The sequence below is a fragment of the Anser brachyrhynchus genome (genome assembly GCF_964034855.1).
Source record: "Anser brachyrhynchus genome assembly, chromosome: 3".
NCBI classification, from domain to species: domain Eukaryota; kingdom Metazoa; phylum Chordata; class Aves; order Anseriformes; family Anatidae; genus Anser; species Anser brachyrhynchus.
The window spans coordinates 106,327,926-106,348,585 of NC_137696.1; the positions used below are offsets into that span (position 1 = coordinate 106,327,926).

The following is a 20,660-nucleotide window of genomic DNA, read 5'->3' on the forward strand; positions in this document are numbered from 1 at the left end:
AGATTATCACATTGTGTCATGACCTAGGCTTTAGGAAAAATCTTCAACTGTCATTCTAACTGTCAGCTTCTAACAGCCTGTAATATGAACAAGATAAAGTAACAAAAAACACATCTATTAGTAACATCTATCATTATGAAGCACACAGCTGACAAGATTTTAATTTCAAATTTTGTAAACACATAGTCCTTTTCAGTTTTTAATATAGATATAAAGATACTGGTGGCCTGCTGTATATAAACTCAAACCTGAATTTAGGAACAGATCTTGGTCTGTTGGTTCTAAGAGTTTTATTAAATTGAGATGTGCTGCTGAATGCCTCTAGGTTTAAGGAGGTTTTGTGTGTTAGCATACTGTAAAATAAATATGCTTATGTACCTCACCACAGAGATTACAAAGAGGTTTCCATCATGCTGTAGTAATAATGGAAAAAAAATCAATGTAAGTGTATAATACCTTTTAATTATAGCAAAAGTCATGTAGATGCTGTTTCTGGAAAAACTGAATACTGTTTGACAGTCTTTTCTAGATACTGGATATTAAATGTAGTTAACACTTGCTTATACTTAAAGCATCTGATAGAATAATGATTGGTGAAATCTTTATAATATTTTCATCTTTATATGATTTTAGAATAAAGAAGAATTTGTTCTTAATACTGTATTTTGATATTATAGGTAAGCACACTAGACTGGGTACGAGCTGAAAAAATCTATAACCTCTGTGAGGTTCTATTTAAAATTCACAAGGTAGGTTTCCTAACAATTACATTATATAGTAAAGAAAGCTTGCCTCTTCCTGTTAATGATGAGCTCAATTTAATCACAACTAGGAGTAGCTAACATAGAAATATCTTATATGTTGTTATAAAACCTTTTTGCAGTGGCTATTGCATTACCTGTATAAATATAAGTATGGAAAATGGATTAAGCTCCAAGTGAGCAAGTTCCTAAAATTCTTCCAAATTGAAGGTTTTGTTTTTTTTTTTTTCTGTGTGAGAACCAGTCAAATGAAATAACAGTTAATCATAATGACTCTGGATATTGTATATTTTTAGTAGCTTAGATTTTTAAGTGAATGTAATGAAGAATGCTTTCAGTGTAATTCCTGATGTACATAAAAATGCTTTTGTTCAAGTTTGAGTAATAAGTAGACAATTCTGTCATTCTTAGATAATGGGTAATTTGATAACAGTATAGTTGGTTTTACCTTAAAAAGGGCAACATGTTCCATTTGTGTACCATATAATTATTTTTTTCCACCATCTAGAGATGCTGTCATGTTTTCTGTTTAGCTTGTCCCAAGGAAGTATTTAGGACAAACCCTTGGCGGTGTGTTTAAATAATTCCCTGGGGTGACCGCGAGTTTCCATGTCCTGACTGCTCAAACTACTTGTACCAATCTGACTTTCCACAACAAGGGCATATGCCCTACACCAATTCTGTGGATTGTGATTTAAAAATAAATAAATTGAAAACCTGATGAAGTTACAAACAGGGCCATAAGCACACAGAACTGAAACAACAAAACAAAATAAAATAAAACAAAAAAAGAAAAATAGCTCTCAATCATGAGCTGATAACTATATTTTACAGAGATGTCAATGCCATTAACTGTCTGCTAAAAGAGCCTGATGTCAGTTGCCGGTTTTGCAGTTTTAACTGATAGTTCAGAAGTTCCAGCCCATCGCTGCCTGTCTGCATTCTGTTATAAGCCTGCTTTCACTGGACAGGGGGGCATGATTCTAGCAGAAGTGGGAGAGGGAAGGGTCCTGGCCAGTGCCATGCCAAGAATCTGGCAATCCTGAAGTTCAGGACTAGAGATGAGCTCCAGAGCACAGGCTGCAGGAGCTCAACCCTATTTCTGTGGGAATAGTATTATTTTAATGTGAACATATCTCCAACTGGGTGTCTATGGGTAACATCAGATCCTGACCAGCACTGAGACAGCTGCAAAAAGCAGAGAATTTAACCCTGATTATTGATTCTGTCTCCTTGAATTTTCTTAAAATTTACATTTTTCCAGATAAATAAGTTGGGCAGCACTAAAGCAAACATTCATTAAGCTTTTTGAAAAGGTTTTACGCTGTCACGTTTGTTTGTTGTTGTTGTTTTTTCTTTTTTTCTCCTTGAAATATGAGTGATTTGAAGCTCACTCCTTCCTTGAGTATTCTGGTAATTTCAAGGACAATCTATCCTTAAAGCAAATTCTATGATAATTCTATGATAATTCAAATTCTTTTTCATTACGAAAAAGAAGTAGGAAATAAACTACCAAAGATTCAACTTTTTAATATTCTTGACATTTTAATAAATGAATGCTTAATTACCAGTCTTCATGAATACATTAACTAAAGTGCAGAAGCTCAAATTCAACACTTTAACCTCTTTTCTGTTGATTCTTTGATATAAATGACAAGGGGGCAAACTAAGCAAATCCAAAAAGATGGAAATAATCTCAAGAGATTAAAGTTTTTACATTGCAGACTGAAAGGTGGAGTTTATGTTGTAAAAACTGCAGTATGGGAGAGTGTTTTTAAGGATTTGGGGGAGCTGGTTAGATCTAGTGCAAAGCTGTGGTGTAGAGTGTTTTTGTATTTTCGCAAGAAAGATGGTTATAAGGCAAGGTGCACTTGTTACTCACTTAAACGTAAGCTTCTCACCTATCTTCATTATGCCATAAGAATTGAAAATGGAAAATAAGAATTTGATATGAGAATAGCATTTTAAAACCAAACGTTTGCTGTATTTTAGGCTTATGTGTGTATACATATGTTTATGTGTATTCACATACATATGCAAATACGTGAATTAAAATTTATATATCACATACTTGCATAACATGAACATTTGGTGGTAACAACCAGGTGATTGAAAATATGATCTCATTTATCAGGTGTTTCCTCCTAAGCTTGCTTCACACTCCGTATTTACTGGAATTGTTACTGAAAACCTGTATTTCTCAGAGGCGAGAACATTATATGCATTTTTAAAAGCAACCTGTCTTAAAACATTTTATCTTTTTTTTTTTTTGTTTCTAATAGTATTTTCACACATCACATTTCTAAATAGAAAGTATAAAATATAAATGCATTAGTCTAATTGCTAGGAGTCTAATTGCAGTACTGAGTCTTGAAGCAGACGTAGGCTTAATAACTGTTACTCCAGATGACATGCAGTTATTTTGTTCAGTTTCCTTTTTACCAGTCCAAAGGAGTGGCAAAAAATAGCTTTTTTCATTACCTTTCTGCTAGGCTAGCTTAGGGCCTTTTGTGACAACACAGTGTCATGTGCCCTGGTGGCATTATGTGCTGCCTCTGAGATATTCCCCAATGCACCCATGACTTAACAGAGTAAATTGCATGGGGTTACATATGCCAGCTCAATGTTATTCAATAATTCACCAGCACAATCAACGTTATCATTTCCAATGTGAGTATATCCTGTTTGGAAGTATATGTATATGGAAGCAATACACATGCACCAATAGATGATTTGTTACCTCTGCTTTTTATTACTCAGAAGTGGATCTTCACTGCTGTCCTGTGAGGGTGGTTGTGTGTGCATCTAGGACAGGAGGGATGCAAGACCCTGAACTTTTAAACATTTATCTTACATAAATCTAAATATTTCAGGTTACATTTTGATGTACAAATCCCAATTAATTGATTGTTTTTTATGTGCATAGAGTTTCAGCTGCAGGCTTTGGTAGAGTATAATATACTATTAGAGGTCCTAGGAAAATAAGTTAAAATTCTTTAAAAGGTTTATCCTGACTACAAGATTCTAGGACTTGTGTACCAGTAGAGAGCTGCGTTCTGGTCTTTTCAAAGCCACCTAAGTCCAGTCCAGCACTATTGTTTTACCTCAGATCTGCTTGACTCAAGCTCCTAAACTTAACGTGAAGTACTGGAGAAATAAAATTCTGGTTGCGGGTAACTCTTGAAAATAAGAAATAAGATTCCATTTGTAAATTGTTCTTTCAGTATTCCCTGTCCCATGTCATCATAGAGAAATAGAGATAGGAAAGGGCTCTGATAAATTGAAATTTAAAAAATACCTAACTTGGAAAATCAGCCATTGAAAATACTCAAATGTATAAGCTTTTAATTTAGTTTTGTTTTTCTCTATATTTATGTTAGTCAGTGAACACTTGAAAGATTAGGGAAGCTTCTTGTAAGAATTTGTTTCCATTTACAAAACCTTCTGTTAGGGGATACTTTATATTATGAAAGACTAATGTGGAATTTCTCATCTTCTTCATCCTGAAGGTGATGACAGGATCTCACTTCACTCCTCTTGTAGTTGCAAAGCAGCACTGGCAGCTATTAGGGGATATTTGAAAGCTGACATCATTATTTCCAGAATTAGCCCATATGTTTGATGAATTACTGCATCTCTGGGTGTTTAGCAGTTTGGAACCCAATTAAAATGGAGTAGTTATATTCTGCTAGAAGGCTGATAAACAGCTCTTGAACTGTATTCACACAATTTAGGAATTACCTTCCTCTTCACTGTAAAGAACATATTGCTATAAATTCCTTTTAAATTATATATGCGTTGCTTCTAAAACTTTGACAGTAATTCTGAACTACAGAAGTAGCTTAGATTACATGATACAGGGTAAGGTGAATAAGAATCAATGAGATAAATTGTTCTCGCCAGTGTTGCTTAATTCTCAGAATATTTCTTCAAGCTAATTATTAACATAATGATGTAACATATCGAAGTACCCATCACTTACAGAAGACAATGTTGCTTTAACTGTTTGTTTTTGCTAGATGAAGAATCACATACTGAAACATGTCTTTCAGCTCTGGCTTGCTGATGATTGCTGGCTACAAGCAAACTTGTATTTAGGTATTCATCAGGACTTTGATCTTGAAGACCACAGGCCATATTGTTTCAGTGTTATGGTTGGACATGGCAAGAGTCATTATTTCAATGTAGAGCTATGCAGCGAGCTGGCAGTGTGGGAGAAATCATTTCAAAGAGCAATTTTCTTGGAAGTTCAAAGAACTGGGGTAAGTAATGAATAATTTAAATCCTGGAGCCATTTCATCAGTAAAAGAAGTAAAACAAATCTTTAGATAGTATGCCTAGTATGCCTATGTAATAACATTCTGTGAGTAAGGTTTACCTTGATTACATAAAACTGGAAATTGATATATTTTGCCAGTGAAAAACATTTTTGAGGAGATTCTTTAGACCACTTTGAACATTTTCTTCCATAAAGCTCACATAAGGTACATTTGTTTTACATTATGGTTCTATTTAAAAAAAAAAAAAAAGGAAAAAAAAAAAGAAATATTTCATTTTTACACTGTTAATTGAAAACTGGGACTGACTATGTTAACATTGGAAGAATGTGAAGAATCAGAGTAAAAGATGAAAGTTTGTCATATTAAATCTTAAATTCTCTTAATTAAACAGCAGCTGACTAGTTTCTGCTGGCTAGTCAAATTTTCTCAAGCCAATTATTTTCTTAGACCTGAGGATACACTTCCCATTAGATGGTTTCATGTTTAAGGTTATGGTACCTGGTGTATCTGTCTAAATATGTGTCTGTTAGTATTGTGGTGACTAAGCTTCCATTAGAATCAGCGTGATTAGATCAGTGAGATCAGAGGATAAATGTGATCATCCTAAAGTAAATAAAATATATTTTGTGGTATGAAGACAGAGAACATCTATGGATTTTGAGTTAAGTTGTAGTCTAAAGCAACTCTGTACTGTTGTATTAAAAAAATTATTTTCTGAACATGTGGATCCAAGTGAACTGGTCCAGTGGTATGGGAATATATGGATTAAGAGTATAGGCCTTCTCCAATGATAAACATATTTACATAGTTAGCGCAAACTCAAGCTTGATCTGGCATGTGCTGGTTGACAGGGACCTCCTAAAGATAGTTATCAGGAGCACTGGATCACAGCATTGCATTAACAAAACATGCAAGGAACAGGAGTCTTAGCATAGCTGCTGAATCAGCTCTTCTAAATTTCCAAGTCTCTGGGATCCTAAGGAGTTTTGCAGGCGCTCGCATAGAACAATTCTAATTGTCTCTTCGAACTGATGGGGTAACAAAAATGATTTTGCAATGGTGATGCTGTTGCTCCTGTGTGTCTGAGAAAGAATGCAGTTCTTCATAAAAAATAAATAAATAAATAAATAAAAGGATTCTTCCTGAAAAGTTGTTGGGTGTCAGGGGTGGAATCATAATGCTAACTGAGTATACATAAAATATTTTCTTGCATAAACTTGTCAAGAAATTATGGTGCATCTGTTTGACCAACCATTCAATTATCCTATTTATCATCATATAAAAAGCAGATAACATTTCATTAAAATTAAGTGCAATAAGGGTGGATATCAACTGGTTCTGTAACTGATTGATTCTGAAGAGTTTATTGGTAAAACTCAAAACTTCTTGTTCTATTGCAACTAACAGTCTTTAAATTAAGGGATGTTCTTTTGCTTATGCAATGACCTTTTGTCTTTTCAATCCAACAAGCTGCTAGACCAATATCCATAAAAGGCATTAATATTTCTTCCATCATTGGTTTAACCTATCTGAAACCTCCAGGAGAGGCAATCTATTAAAATCCTGATTACAATGCTTAAGTCTCCATGTCTATTCTCATTTTAATTTTCAGTTGTATGCATACAAGTTTGCTGAAAGCTGCTATGTCAGTAGGACATATAGTGGTGTGGTCACTCTTAAGCAGTGCAAAGTCTTCCTTCAAAACATGAATACTGCTTGCATGCTCTGGTTTTCAGATAGATATCAAAGGCAGCATGAATGATATGCATTCTTAAATTGCATATATATCTATATTACATAGATTATTCCAAGCCATAGAAAAAGAATTAACTTTTCAGTACCCAGAAGATTAAAGGCTGTAACCTGTAGGTTAGATTGTCCATAAAAAAATCTTTCTTTTGGGTAAGAACCATAATTGCAGTTGGAAATTCATTTTCTTTCATAAATGATTGGGAGAGATTCATGGTGGGGTTGGATGTCACTGTATCATTTCAGCCATTCGTATTTAAACGTGGCTTCCTTCTATTTGCTTTCAAGGACCATTAGGATCTTGTCTTTGTCAGAGCTGTTGTTAAACACATCCTGTACCTGTTCTTTGGCTATGGTATTTTTATAAGAATAGTAGTTCTGAGAAAATTCTGTCCTTACACAGTCTATGAAAAGCAATGTTAAGGTGCAATGGTATGTTCAAAATTGTGATTTGTTATACATTTCTTATGAAAATGATACCAGTTTTAAATAATGGGAAGAATGTGATAAGGCAGGAAGAAATTCCCCTCACAATATCACTTCCCTTTCAGGTATCTTAAAGCCCTATTTCAAGCTGCAAGTGTTTACAAACAGGATCTTACCACAAAACTGTGAAATTCAGTGACTCTGAATTACTCCATTTGCAAACAATGATAACAAGTGAATTTATGTTAAATACTTGTGACAGAAATATCTATATTTTCTTCCTAGAAAAAAACATTTTAATTGTGGATGGCATAATTTGGACAGATGGGGTCATTAGAAATGCAGTGGAAGTAGGGCAGGAAGGCAACTGAAAGGCAGAAAAAGTGTGTTAAAGATAGGTTGTGAAGTTCTCTCAACTAAAACTTCAGTCATCTCTCACAAGTCCCATCCAGCCATATTGTCTCAGCTGGAACACCCTCAGCAGCACAAGACCAATTAATGATTGTCAGATTAAGTCGTCTTTCTTTTTTTTTTAAAAAAAAAAAAAAAGTTTTTTTGTAGTCTTCAAAAATAAAAGGCCAGCACTTTTTCAAGATTCCTTACTAATTCTTTGACCCTTAGTACTGGCTTGCCAGTACGATGCGATATTATTCCATGCTTTTTCAACGTTGTCTTTTTTATTACTTTCTCAGTATTCTTCCCTCTTGTCACACTGTTCTTTCCAAAGCATATCATGACCCCATCTAAGTTTTAGATATGACTGTTTAATGCAGAAACTCTTTGGTAGGATGATTTGGATCTTTGGAGCCTTCCTTATTGTCCCATAGGAGGACAGACAAGGATGTTGCAGTCATATTTGGTAGGGGACAGAAGAAAGAGTTACAACATTTCATTTTCACCTATACAAACGCTGTAAAAAAACACAAAGGGTTAATTGTTTTGGCATCGTAAAACTTTGTCCTTGTTACATGGATGGCAGAAGACAGAGTCTAAGACAAATCTGTTTCACAAAATGGAAGAGCTCCCAGGAGACTGCAAAAAAAAAACCACACAAGGGTAAAATCATCCACTGCAGCATCTCTGAAAAACCTGCGGTTGATTTATAGCGAGGAGGCACAGTTACATACTCTCATCATTTATCTAGAAACTTTAAACATGAAAGTAAATTTTTCCTTCCAGCTGTGTTGCAGATGCTGCAAGTGCTGTCCCATCCTAATACAGCTGGCTAACCTAGTTTCATGAAAACATTTACTTTTCTTGGACAAAAAAAAAAAAAAAAAAAAACTTTTTAAAAATGAGTTACCAAAAAAACAAAATTAAAATTGGTCAGATGTTGATCTCTAACCATTCATAATAGAATAATTGAGAAATTTTGCTGAATGCGTACTTTCTGTACAAAAAGGTAATTACTTCTAGAAAATTTCTTTCCATTGACTTCCAGAATTTGTCTGTCAAAATAAAATAGGTATTTGTTGAGGACAGGGATATGAATGTATCACCATACTAGATACATCGGGAGTAAAATTCAGTTTCTGGAATGACATAAATTCTTCCTGTCAGGAAAATACTTTAAAAATAACAAGACACCAATCATTTTTCATGAACAATGTAATCATATTTCACTTAAATTCATGTCATGTTAATCATGATTGGAAATCCAAAAAACTATATGAACATAAATGTACAAAACAAGTATCCTTTTTTTTCACCCTTTGTATTCTCATTAACACGTATCTGCTTCCCTGGATGTTTTATCTTTTTTTTATGCATTTTTAACATTTATTTATTTTCCTAAGAGTTAGCAACAAACAATTCTTCATAATGAGATTCTTGATGCTGAACATGTAAGCCAGACTGGCTCATTGCGATGCAGAATTGGTTGCTGATTATGTCTGTTCCTGACTGACTGCAACAATGATTATTAGGAATAATTGTGCATTCAAACCCAGGGCATTATTTCTATAGGACTCCCATATGAAGCTCTCAATTTTATTTTCAAAACTGCTTTTCTGCTAATACACCATGATTAAAATTCCTAAAAAAAAAAAAAATAAAGCAATACTTAAATGCAATTAATTAATTCCTTTTCTGTTTTGTAAGCAACAATAAATTTCATTTCAATATTATTCTGTCCTGCCAATCTCTGTGTTCATCTGTGAACATGAGCAGTGTTCCACAGTTACGAAAGATGACAGGCATGCAAGTAACATATATCACAGCATCCTTAGTTTGTGAGCTTCCTACGCAAGATTTTAACATTTTCCTCTATACACTGTATGTTATTCAGGATGATCTACATGAAATGCCTGACAAGTCTAAAACCACTTTATTGATGATTAAAGCAAAAGGAAACCAACCAAACAAAAACAACCAAATCCTGTAATTATTTTGAAGAAATTGTTTACACAGTTCCTTTCTTCAGCTTTGTTTCTCTTCCCTTTTTTGCTTGATGGCCTACCTCTGATTTTGTTTCTGGTTTTGGGTACTTTTTGCTATCCTCTCTTCTATTCATCTTTTCAAATTTCCTTGTATTACCTTTTCATAAATTTTATCCGTTCTACAGTTTTAATTCACTTCTAATCCAAGTTGTCTTCCGTGAAACATATATTGTTTATTGTATAAAAGTAATATTGTTTATTGTATAAAAATAAAGAAAGTAATCTGTGCAGTCTCATCATTCCTACAAACTACTTGCTGTTTGTTCTGGACTGTTACTTAATTTTTCATGCATATTTGTGTTAAAAATGCTCTGAAAAGGTTCGCTAGAACTAATTGAAAACATACAGAACTGATTTCAGTAACCTTTACAGGAAAGCAGTGTTTCTCAGAATTTACCTTCAGGTGCATAGATTGACTATATTGTATTTAATATCAATATAATAGTGACCATATGAATATACTCGCTATAAGAAGTCACTACTTCCTAACCTTCTGGATACACTAATTTTTTGAAAAGTTAAAAAAAAAAAAAAAAACTACACTGACATTTTAAAAAACTACATTTTCATCAAATTAAATGAATTAATAATGGAGTAAAGGAATAAAGTAGATTCCATATTTGGAGCAGCTCCGGAAAGACACAAAATTAATTTACATATTTGGGGGTTTATTCTCAGTCCACTGGAGATAACAGTAAACTCCCATTGAAATACCTTTAAATTAAAGGCTTCTAAGCAGCTTCTAAACATTTTTTCTACTGAACAGCAGTACAATCTTGCACCTAGTTCTGTTCTATTATGATATATATAGATATATCTTAGCCTATATGTATGTTTTCAATTTATTTATTTTTTTTTTTAGGTCTTATTATTTCTATTCAAAATAAAAATCTCTAAGGACCAACACTTTGGTCAGAATGTAATAAGTATACTGAAATATACTACTCTGTTATTAAACCAGGCCAATATTTTTGGTCTGAAGTAATATATAACTGAAGATGTATTGGAATGCCAATTGACGTTATTTTATGGACAAAAGATTTTATTCCAAATGGCCCGAGATCTAGATGAGATTATATATTGCACAACAAGAAGAGTAGAAGAGTATACACGTAGATTTCTATAATACATTTTATCAAGTAGTCTGATATTTTCATAAGAAAAGAGAACAACTGAAATCCACTATGCATGCCAAGTGTTTTTAAAAAATACCTAAAATGTGGACCCTTAAAATGTGGTCAGAACCACATTTAGCACACATGTGCTTCAAGTTGGATTCTGCAGTAATCTTTTGTTTTTCCTAAGGCAAAAGAATATTTTAGCAACCTAGCATTATAAAGCAGATTATACATAGAGGTGAGCATTAAGCAAGCAACTACAAGTGTGAACAGTGGAGTGCACTGGTCAGTGATTTGGAGTCCTCACATTTCTGCTGTATAGTGACCAAGCTGCACAGAAGTGTGAAAACAGCCCCATCTGAAGGTGTTTAGTAGAGTGAAATGTACAAGTCTGATGACTGACAATTCTGGATTTAGAGAAAACAGACTAAAATGAAACTTGTGGTGTCTGGATCCAAGCAGCCTAAAAGTTTAGTTCCTGGGTCTCTTTCCTAGAACATTACACAAAAGGTGTTTTCTAGTCATTCTCAAATGGTGTTTTAGTTTGATCTTATTACAACCCAAGTTAGATGTAATCAGAATAGATCTTAGAGACTGTGTTCCCACTGGGACTTGGGCACAGGTGAAGTATCTTTCTACTCATCCTTGTATCACAGCTAATCTGGCTCTTCTGGCTACCTAATTTCTGAGATGTTTAGAAAACTTTGAATGTCTCAGCAACTCTGTGGTCAAAAAACACACACTGATTGTGTCTAGGAAAATTTGGGAATTAAGTGGTGCTTGAGAAACGATAGTCTAAATCATTTTCTGAGACTGTGCAAGAGAAGTCCATTTCAATGGAAAACAAACAAACAAACAAAAAAGCAGAAATTAGGCAGCCTGAATAATAAATAATTGTCATTTCCAGCTTGTGAATCTATTACTTCTTTATGGTAACCTGAGAGGATGAGTAAAACAAGATTGGTTGTTTACAGTGGTAATACTTCTAAGCTCCAAATAATTTATTTAAAATACAAAAATGTTGAATACAGCTGGCAATGCTATCTCAATTTTATATTCTGATGACAAAGCATCAGACATATATAGGAATACCTTAAATACTGGAAATGCCACCATATTAATAATTTCAGAAGATACCTCATTCTTATTTCTGAAACGAACTAATAAATAAATAAACTGAATACCCTTCTTAAATTCAGGTAAGATAATAAAAAGCTGTTAAATTAGGTTAGATTTATAGGATCATTAAATATACTTATGAGTTTGTTACCAGAAGCACTCAGTAAACTGAGTACTTTAATTACACAATTAAGTTTTAGGTTGTTTTCATTATGTACAGAAAGCTTTTAATCGGTCATCTTTAGAAATGCGATTAGTTGCGAATTCATTTTCACACTAATGAAACACACAAACAATTCTCCAACCCAAATAAATATGCTGAGAACTATACGGATTAATTGTAAATATAGTTGTAAAAATGATTAATAATTGAGCAATTCAGACAGCAGGTAAATTCTCTTGCATTTTTTCCAATAAGAATTTAGTAATTTACAATGATATTGAAGAAAATCTCGTTAACATATTCTATATTTTAAACATGATTAATATAAAATGTTGATTTTCATGAAGATAAACCAACGTTTCTGAAAATAATGTGTTCTTAAAATTACAGATATTGAAAGGCTAAATCCAAAGTCATGTATATCAATATATTTATATTTATTTATAAATCCAAAGATTTAGATAATGATGTGTTGTAAGTCTAATTTTGTTACTGTTTTCCAGAGTGTGTTACAGACTTGAATAAGGATGAAACAATTCAAAGTGTAAAGTTACTCTAACGGAATTTCAAATTTATAGAGAAATATAACCTTAGTATTTTGATATCTTACTTTCTATTTTCAAAAGTTGGTGTTCTCTATTGTCTTCTGCCTATGATTTCTTTGTTAGAATCAGGTAGAAAAAACAAAATCCCTATCTAAGCATCGTTGATCTGAATATTGTTCTGGTAATGAACACTTGAATTCTTGAATTGCTTAATTGTTCCGGAATTGAATTGGTAATGTCTCTTGTTGATACTTCTAATTAAAATCATTTCTCAACAGCAAAATCAGTAGCATTTTATAAATTCAGATGTTTATAAATCACCAGAAAAATAATTTATTACATAATAAAGAACTGTCTCAAAAACAAGTCAGTGCCTTTGCTGAAGTATGCTAGTAGATTTCTACTGAAATGAATGATGCCAGCCTGATTACTATGGCTGTGAATCTGCTTCAGGTATGTAAAAATATATGTGGGGCAATTTATGGGTATTTAATTCATAGTTGTATTTTTTTTTCCTATGGAAAAATCAGTTACTACAAAACCAAAAAATGGTTGCTCAGTCATAGAGATGAGGAAGCACAATCTGTTCTGACATAAGCCAAGGTTTAAGAATGCACTTTGAAATCTCACTGCTAGAAAGAAAGAAAGAAAGAAAACTTCTTAGTTTGATTATGGCTGATCTTAATATTTTACTTTTTTGGACTTTTAATAACAGACAAGTACTGAGTAGCTAAAAAGAATTTTGCCATTAAATCTGTCAGATTTTGGATCGTGACTAAATAAACCATGCTAAATGCATAAATTCTTGTTGTTGGTTTCTATATATATTGGCTGGCATTTAATTATAAAAGATGAAAAAGATCAGAACCAGGTGATGATAATTGTTTTATAGTATCTGGAGTTTTATCTGAATCTGATAAAACTGTTCTCATCATTTGTATTGTTTATTCTACATTCTATTCTATATTGTAATTGGGATGGCTTGTCTCTGGAAAACAATAGATGTTTATAATATAAAAATTAATTAGATTAATAAAATAATGTTAATTTAATTTGAATGCAAATACTACCTAGCTCTAAGCAAAGTAAAAATGTTGTTAAGATTTTCCCAGTTTATTGATAATGTATTATTTCTACACAGAAGCACAGCACATTTTTAACTTTAAATGAATAATAAGAAATTTATGCAATACGCATACTCTCTGCGTATGGGTATGGATATCGTTCTTGCCCACATCTTTGCTGTCTGGTTATTTTTGTTATTTATTTTTATAAAGTAAATATGTTTTGAACTGTACAACATGAGTATACTGAGAAATAGTGTCTGTGTTCCTACTCACATGTAATGAACATTTACAGACCATCTTAGTGCAAATGCTTGTTATACATCTATAAAGTAGGTGACAAAACAGCAGGGGAAATGTGAAGTTTAAGCAATAAAGTGCAATGATATTGTCTACTTTCCAATTGTTTTTTTGGAAAAGAAATAAGCAAAATAACATACATGCCAAAATTGTATGCAATTAGAATAAAAGATTGTGTGTGTTTTTTTTTTTTTCCCCTGTATTTTGGCTGATAAAAAACACCAGAATTCCTGCTTAGTTGAACATAACTTAGTCCAGAATGAATGAATATATTGAATATGAATGAATGGTATAGCAAGCAACATTAGTTAAAGCAGAAGCGAGTTTCTCTTCATTCAAGACAAAAATTAACCAAAATATAGCCAGGTTTCAGCTGAATTTTTGAAATTGTAAGCTTGATGGGGCATTAGGAACAAGAGCACTAAAGTCATGAAAGTAAACTCCATTAAAAGGAATATGCAATATATCATTTTTCTCACTGTTGCCCTTACATGAGCGATGTCACTGGATCTCAGTTGTTCACAGGAAATTTCATTTGCCAAGGAAATAAATGAAATCTTAGGAAAAGGAATGCTGACTGAACAGATCACCCTGATTCTTTAGAAAAATATATTAAATTAATTTTTTTGCTATGAAACATTTTTGATGATCTCAGAACACAGCATCCCAATCAGCAGTCATTATTAGTAGTCATATTTTAAAGACACAAACAAATGGAACCCCTATGCCACTTGGGCAGTCTGGGGTCAGAATCCAGTCCCAAGTCAGAGGAACACTAAAAGGTTGCATGTCATGGAAAAGTCCAGAGGTGCTACACTGGCCACCTATGACAGAATTTAGACAAATTAGGTCATCCAGCAAAGGCATTTCAATAAGCTCATATTCCATCAACTGCAAAAATGTTTTGCATGTGCAGATTTATTCAGAAGCATTTGGACTGCAGTCCCTGAAGCAACCCAAATGACCTATGGCTTCAGCTTAGGCAGGAGAGCCAAATACCTGTGCTGAAATCAGATGGCCTCAGATCTGGCAGGTATACTTAGTTCCTTCTTGCTCCATACTATGGCTCTGTGTGGTCAAGGATCCCTTTACACAGAAGACAACTCAAGAAGAGGAGAGGACCTCTTTTTCTTCCTTGCTTCTCCTTCATAAACAGCCAGTGCCTCAGCTGCAATGGTGCCTATTACCTGCCAAGTCTCTAATGCACAGAATCACAGAATCGCAGAATCACAGAATGGCTGAGGTTGCCAGGGACCTCCGGAGATCACCCAGTCCAACCCCCTTGCTGAGCAGGATCACCTAGAGCACATTGTGCAGGATGGCATCCAGGCGGGTTTTGAATATCTCCAGAAAAGGAGACTCCACAACCTCTCTGGGCAACCTGTGCCAGTGCTCTGTCACCCTCACAGTAAAGTGCCCCCTCATATTCAGCTGGAACCTCCTGTGCTTCAGTTTGTACCCGTTGCCTGTCGTCCTGTCACTGGGCACAACTGAAAAGAGACTGGCTCCATCCTCTCGACACCCTCCCCTCAGATATTTATACACATTGATGTATACACACTCCCTTCAGTCTTCTCTTTTCCAGGCTAAGCAGGCCCAACTCTGTCAGCCTGTCCTCGTACAACAGGTGGTCCAGTCCTCTCATCATCTTCATAGCCCTCTTCTGGACTCACTCCAGAAGTTCCATGTCCCTCTTGTACTGGGGAGCCCACAACTGGACACAATGCTCCCATGTGGCCTCATTCCAACCATGTCGTAGGCCAGTGTCTACACGTGAACTAATCATTCTTTCTTTGTGTCCCCATCTCTGTCTCACCGTACAGGAATTTGAGGCATATTCCTCTGCACTCTTGTCTCTGAGTGGAAATAAGAAAGTCTGTCTTGCCTTTTCCTGTGAATTTGTTCTCCATTTTTAGCATTTCCTTACCTTTTTACTTAGGAACCTGACACCTATGAATCGAGTTTAAAGCCCTTTGTGTTGAGTTACCAGATCTGTTCACAAACACATTCCCTCTTTCTGAGGAAACCGTCATTGTGACTGTTTATCATAAAAGCCAGCTTTAAAATTATTTGGCCTGTCTTTGAATGTATTTTAAAAGTCTCTGCTCATTGTTACACAGAATGCTACACCAGTCTTTGTTTTAGAGTACTGAAGCAACTTGTCCTCTGTCCTCTCCATGCTTTAAAAACTGATGGAAGATAAGCATTAAAGAAGTCTTTCTGTTTTTACCATTAAGAGGTAGTTGACCCAAGCCTTCAGTGCTAATTACCTCCTGCAGATTCCAGGATGTGTGTGTAGTCATGGAAGATACTAATTAAGTCTCTGGTTATGTGGACAGAAGAGAAAAAAAAAGGGGGGAAAAAAAATGAAAAAAAATAAAAAAAGGGAAGGGAAGAGAAGGGAAGGGAAGGGAAGGGAAGGGAAGGGAAGGGAAGGGAAGGGAAGGGAAGGGAAGGGAAGGGAAGGGAAGGGAAGGGAAGGGAAGGGAAGGGAAGGGAAGGGAAGGGAAGGGAAGGGAAGGGAAGGGAAGGGAAGGGAAGGGAAGGGAAGGGAAGGGAAGGGAAGGGAAGGGAAGGGAAGGGAAGGGAAGGGAAGGGAAGGGAAGGGAAGGGAAGGGAAGGGAAGGGAAGGGAAGGGAAGGGAAGGGAAGGGAAGGGAAGGGAAGGGAAGGGAAAAAAGTGCTAAGTTTCCCAAGCATCAGAAGATTAGTTAACTGTACTGTCATGCAGAGGGATGGATGTGTGAAGAGTTTTGTAGATGGCAAATGAAAGATGAACAGCTGTCCAGATGTGACTTCCTTACAGGGCTGAAGTCTTGCCCTAGGATAAACATAGGGACTTCATTTTGTTCTGAAGGCTACAGTAGAAGGGTACTTGCTCTCTCTGATGCCTCCTGCCCCTAAGCACAGGATCTCTTTTCCCATCATTTAGCTTCCAGGACTGTCTTTTTTCTACCTCCCAGAGAAACTCTACCCACTCTTCTCCATACTCCTCTCTAAGAATCTGAGTTGCTTGCAGTTTATGTAAAGGCATGGGCTCAGCTTTGTATTAGTGATTTGCTGAGGACAGGTGGGAGTTTCATCATCTAGAAGGAGAAGCTTTTAGCCTTCCCCTACTGTTGCCGGAACAGAGAGGCTTGCTCACTTCCACATGACCTGCTGGTGAAGAGGACCCAGTCTGGAGGCATGGACAAGATGTAGGCAGAGAGCATGTGTGTTCAGGACTGCTCAAACCTGGTAATGCCAGCATGCAAGATAATGCTAATTAGTGCATAATAATATTAGTATTGCTTGATGCTGCCTACGTTTGCAGTGTGTTGTTACCATGATGCTGTCACACTTTCACCCTGTTTCTGAGTAGGCACAGGAAGTCTAACAAATTCCTTTGGCGAATGGGTCATAAACACCATTCTTCCCCTATTTGGACAGTCATATTGTCAACTTAGTGATCTTTTCATGAGTTAAATATATATGCATTATGATATTGATATCTGAAAAAAAAAAAAACAGATACAGAGGTTACAGAGGTAAGAGTTTTGTAATTGTCTTCCATTACAAATGATTATTCTAGAGATCACTTCACCTGTGCTTGGAAGAGATTAAGTAATTGATCTGGGATATATACGACAATTTTCTGACCCGATGCAGTTCAGATGTGATGCCTTGCTTTTAACAGCTTAATTCTTTTTACTAAAGAAAGTTCATTGGGCTTAAACTCCCAGTCTCCATAACCACTGGCTTTTATGATAATCAGTTACCATCAGAGACACCAAGATTATAGCTAGAAAACTACACCTACTCTGGAGCAGTGCAAGCCAAACATTGTCACTGTGCCACATTTGCTACAGTTTTGAACTTTCATATATACATGAGCTGTGTAAATTAATGAAAATTAATGTGACTATTTGAGTATAGCTTAATGATAGGAAAATATTTTAATGCAAAATTTAAATTGATACCTTGTAAGTTCTCAGCTATTTACAATTCCTAAGTGCTCTGTGATAAACCAGTATTAGACCTAAGCTCAGAAGAAAAATCTAATTTCCAATTGGTAAGGAAGACTGCTTAAAATAACCTATATTTTTCCTCACTGGTGCTTAAACTGTGAATTCTCAAGTTGAACACCTGCCGAGAGCTGGCTGATATGTAGCAAGATGTTTTTCTGGAAAATTACATTTGAAGACAGCTAAGATCAGATTTCTATTGTTAAACCTCTATGTAAACAACTTATGTAGATAAACAAGGGTGATCACATATTTGCAAGTGTATGGGAAGCTTATTCCAAAGACAAGAATTAGAAGGGATAGTGCTCTGTACTAGTGTGAATAAGTCGGGATGGGGTCCTTATTAGAGCTATCCGAGAACCTGTTCAAAGTCACTGAGCAAATGCCAGAGGCAGGTTTTTAAATTTAATAACTGCTGTTATCTCTCTTATATGGCAAAACTGAAACTACTTCTGTTATAAAGAAAACGTTATGTGTGGTTTTTTTGTTTTTTTGTTTTTTGTTAAGTACAAACCTTATTTGTAATGGTTATCACACTGAAAATGCAGCATAATCTGTTTGCCTTTAGTGTTTGCCTGCAAATCATTTCTAAACCAGTTCCATTATTTACAAATATTTAATATTTGTAAAATTGTCCAGGCTAATTATTTGTAAATAGTTCATTTTAATAATCACCATGTGTGACAGAGCAATTAGATGTTTACTCATGGGGGGAATCTAATTTAATACGTTTTCAAAACTGCATTTCTGAGTCAGAGCCCAGCTTTTTAACTATTTAAATTGGATAATAATAGAGAATAAGTTAAGACTGATGCTTAATACCACCTTACAATTACTGCATAAAATGTGGGAATATTTAAGTTAAATATATTAAATACATATATATATAAATATTTAAATTAAAAAGTGTTCTGATTGATTATCAATCACTGAAATCTTTTTAATACCAAATAATATGATCTTTGAACACTAATGAGAAAAGTAGTTTATTCAGAAATAATTTACATCTGTCATTGTTCAGTTGATTATAATACTAGCCTGTACTAATAAATGAATTTAATTCCCAGCCCTTTCAAAATCCTTAACATAATGTCATGTCTATAACTCAGAAATTCTTATTCTAGTCTATAACTCAGAAATTCTTATTCTAGTATAACTCTAAATATTTATTTAAGTAGTGGGAAAAGGAAACCTTCACAATTACTAAAAACAGAAGTTTTATATTATGCAAAAAAATTTTGAAGAACAACTTCATGCGACAATTTTCAACTTAAGCAATTTCATTAATGCTTTCAGTTTCCTTTAGGAAATTCTTATGTTAATACCATGTTTCTGTATTTAAAGAAACTATCCAGTTAAAAATAAAAATCCTGCAAATAAATGTCTAAGGGTAAGGCAACAGTGTGGTTTATGAAATATCAATGAGAGCAAAATAATGCTCCCTTGGGGGAAAATTAAAAAAAAAAAAAGTAAAAAAGATTTCATAAAGATTGAGGGTATGTATATATCATGAAATGGCTGGTAAGGTGAGGTGAGGAAAGGCTCAAGGCACGTTCTGACCTCTATTCATGCTGAAGGCAGTGGGCTTTTTGCCGTTTACTTTAATGTGAATCTCATCAAATTTTTTCACATTACATCAGCATCATACTTTGTCATACGTTCAGAATCTAGGAAAGACCAAAGTTAGCTAGCCTTAAAAATACATGCAAAGAGCATTAAATGATTTTTTGCTGTAAATTTTTTTCATAAGTTAAAACAAAAACTTCTGAGTTTGTTGGTTGGTTGGCTGGTTGTTGTTTTAATAAAACAGAATATTTGTACTCCCTCTTAAGGGAGATCGAAGAATGAAAGAAGATTGAAGAATTGGCATATATATAGCACTGGCTATGTATCTAACAAGTAGCAGTGCTAAATAATGAGTACTAGTTATTTGTTGTAATTGTTAAATTGTTTTAAACAAAATGAACCATCACGGTGTGTCACTGGCATGTCAGCCAAGTTTACAACTGAAGACGTTGCAAAGTAAAAGACTGTCTTCAAACTTTATATCAAGCAGAGAGATCAAGTAGATAGACAGTTCTTTTATAATTAGACTGCAATCATTAAACATTTAGGCAGTTTTACCCCCATATTTACTGGAGAAGATGTGAGAAGTCATTAATAGGTGCAGTCCATGCAGTTCTCCAGTAGCTTTAAAATAGTCAGATTGTACTTTGTTTTCTGTTGCATTTGGTAAGGAATGGCTTTCAGGAACACCGTCTTTATTTTGCAGAAGAGTGATTTGACATAAAGAAGATCTCCAGTTCATCTCTAGCTTACAGATCTCATACAAACTTAGTCAGAAATTTTTGACAATTTTAAGATGCGATAAGGCAGTACCAGTGCTGCTAGCTGAGTGTCTTCTCACACACCAAAAATAATCATATGAAGTATTATTTTTATGTGAGAAATTGAGATAATGGTTGTTCTCCTAAAATTCATGTGTGGTTGTTTTTGTTATTTTTTTTTTCCCAGTCTAAAACGTATATGTGCAGTTGGCAAGGGGATACCCTATGTTTCACTGTTGACTTTGCTCTGGGATTTACCTGTTTTGACAGTAAAACAAAGGTAAGATGAAAAAATATATATACATATACATATATAACTGCTTTATTCCACTGTTCTTGAAGTTATCAGTAACCATATATTGATGAG

The 20,660-nt window shown here is 34.5% G+C and overlaps 1 protein-coding gene across 16 annotated transcripts in view; it reads left to right on the plus strand.

The window, feature by feature from the left end:
* Positions 1-20,660, plus strand: part of SNTG2 (syntrophin gamma 2) — a 286,741-nt gene that overhangs the window by 230,658 nt on the left and 35,423 nt on the right. For 13 of the 16 annotated variants that reach the window (XM_080588164.1, XM_080588166.1, XM_080588160.1 and 10 more), the window contains 3 exons: positions 678-749; positions 4,781-5,023; positions 20,481-20,573. In XM_080588164.1, coding sequence (XP_080444290.1) covers positions 678-749; positions 4,781-5,023; positions 20,481-20,573 — 408 coding nt within the window. The remainder of the gene's footprint in view (positions 1-677; positions 750-4,780; positions 5,024-20,480; positions 20,574-20,660) is intronic. The other 3 variants (XM_080588156.1, XM_080588162.1, XM_080588161.1) reach the window with 1 other exon arrangement.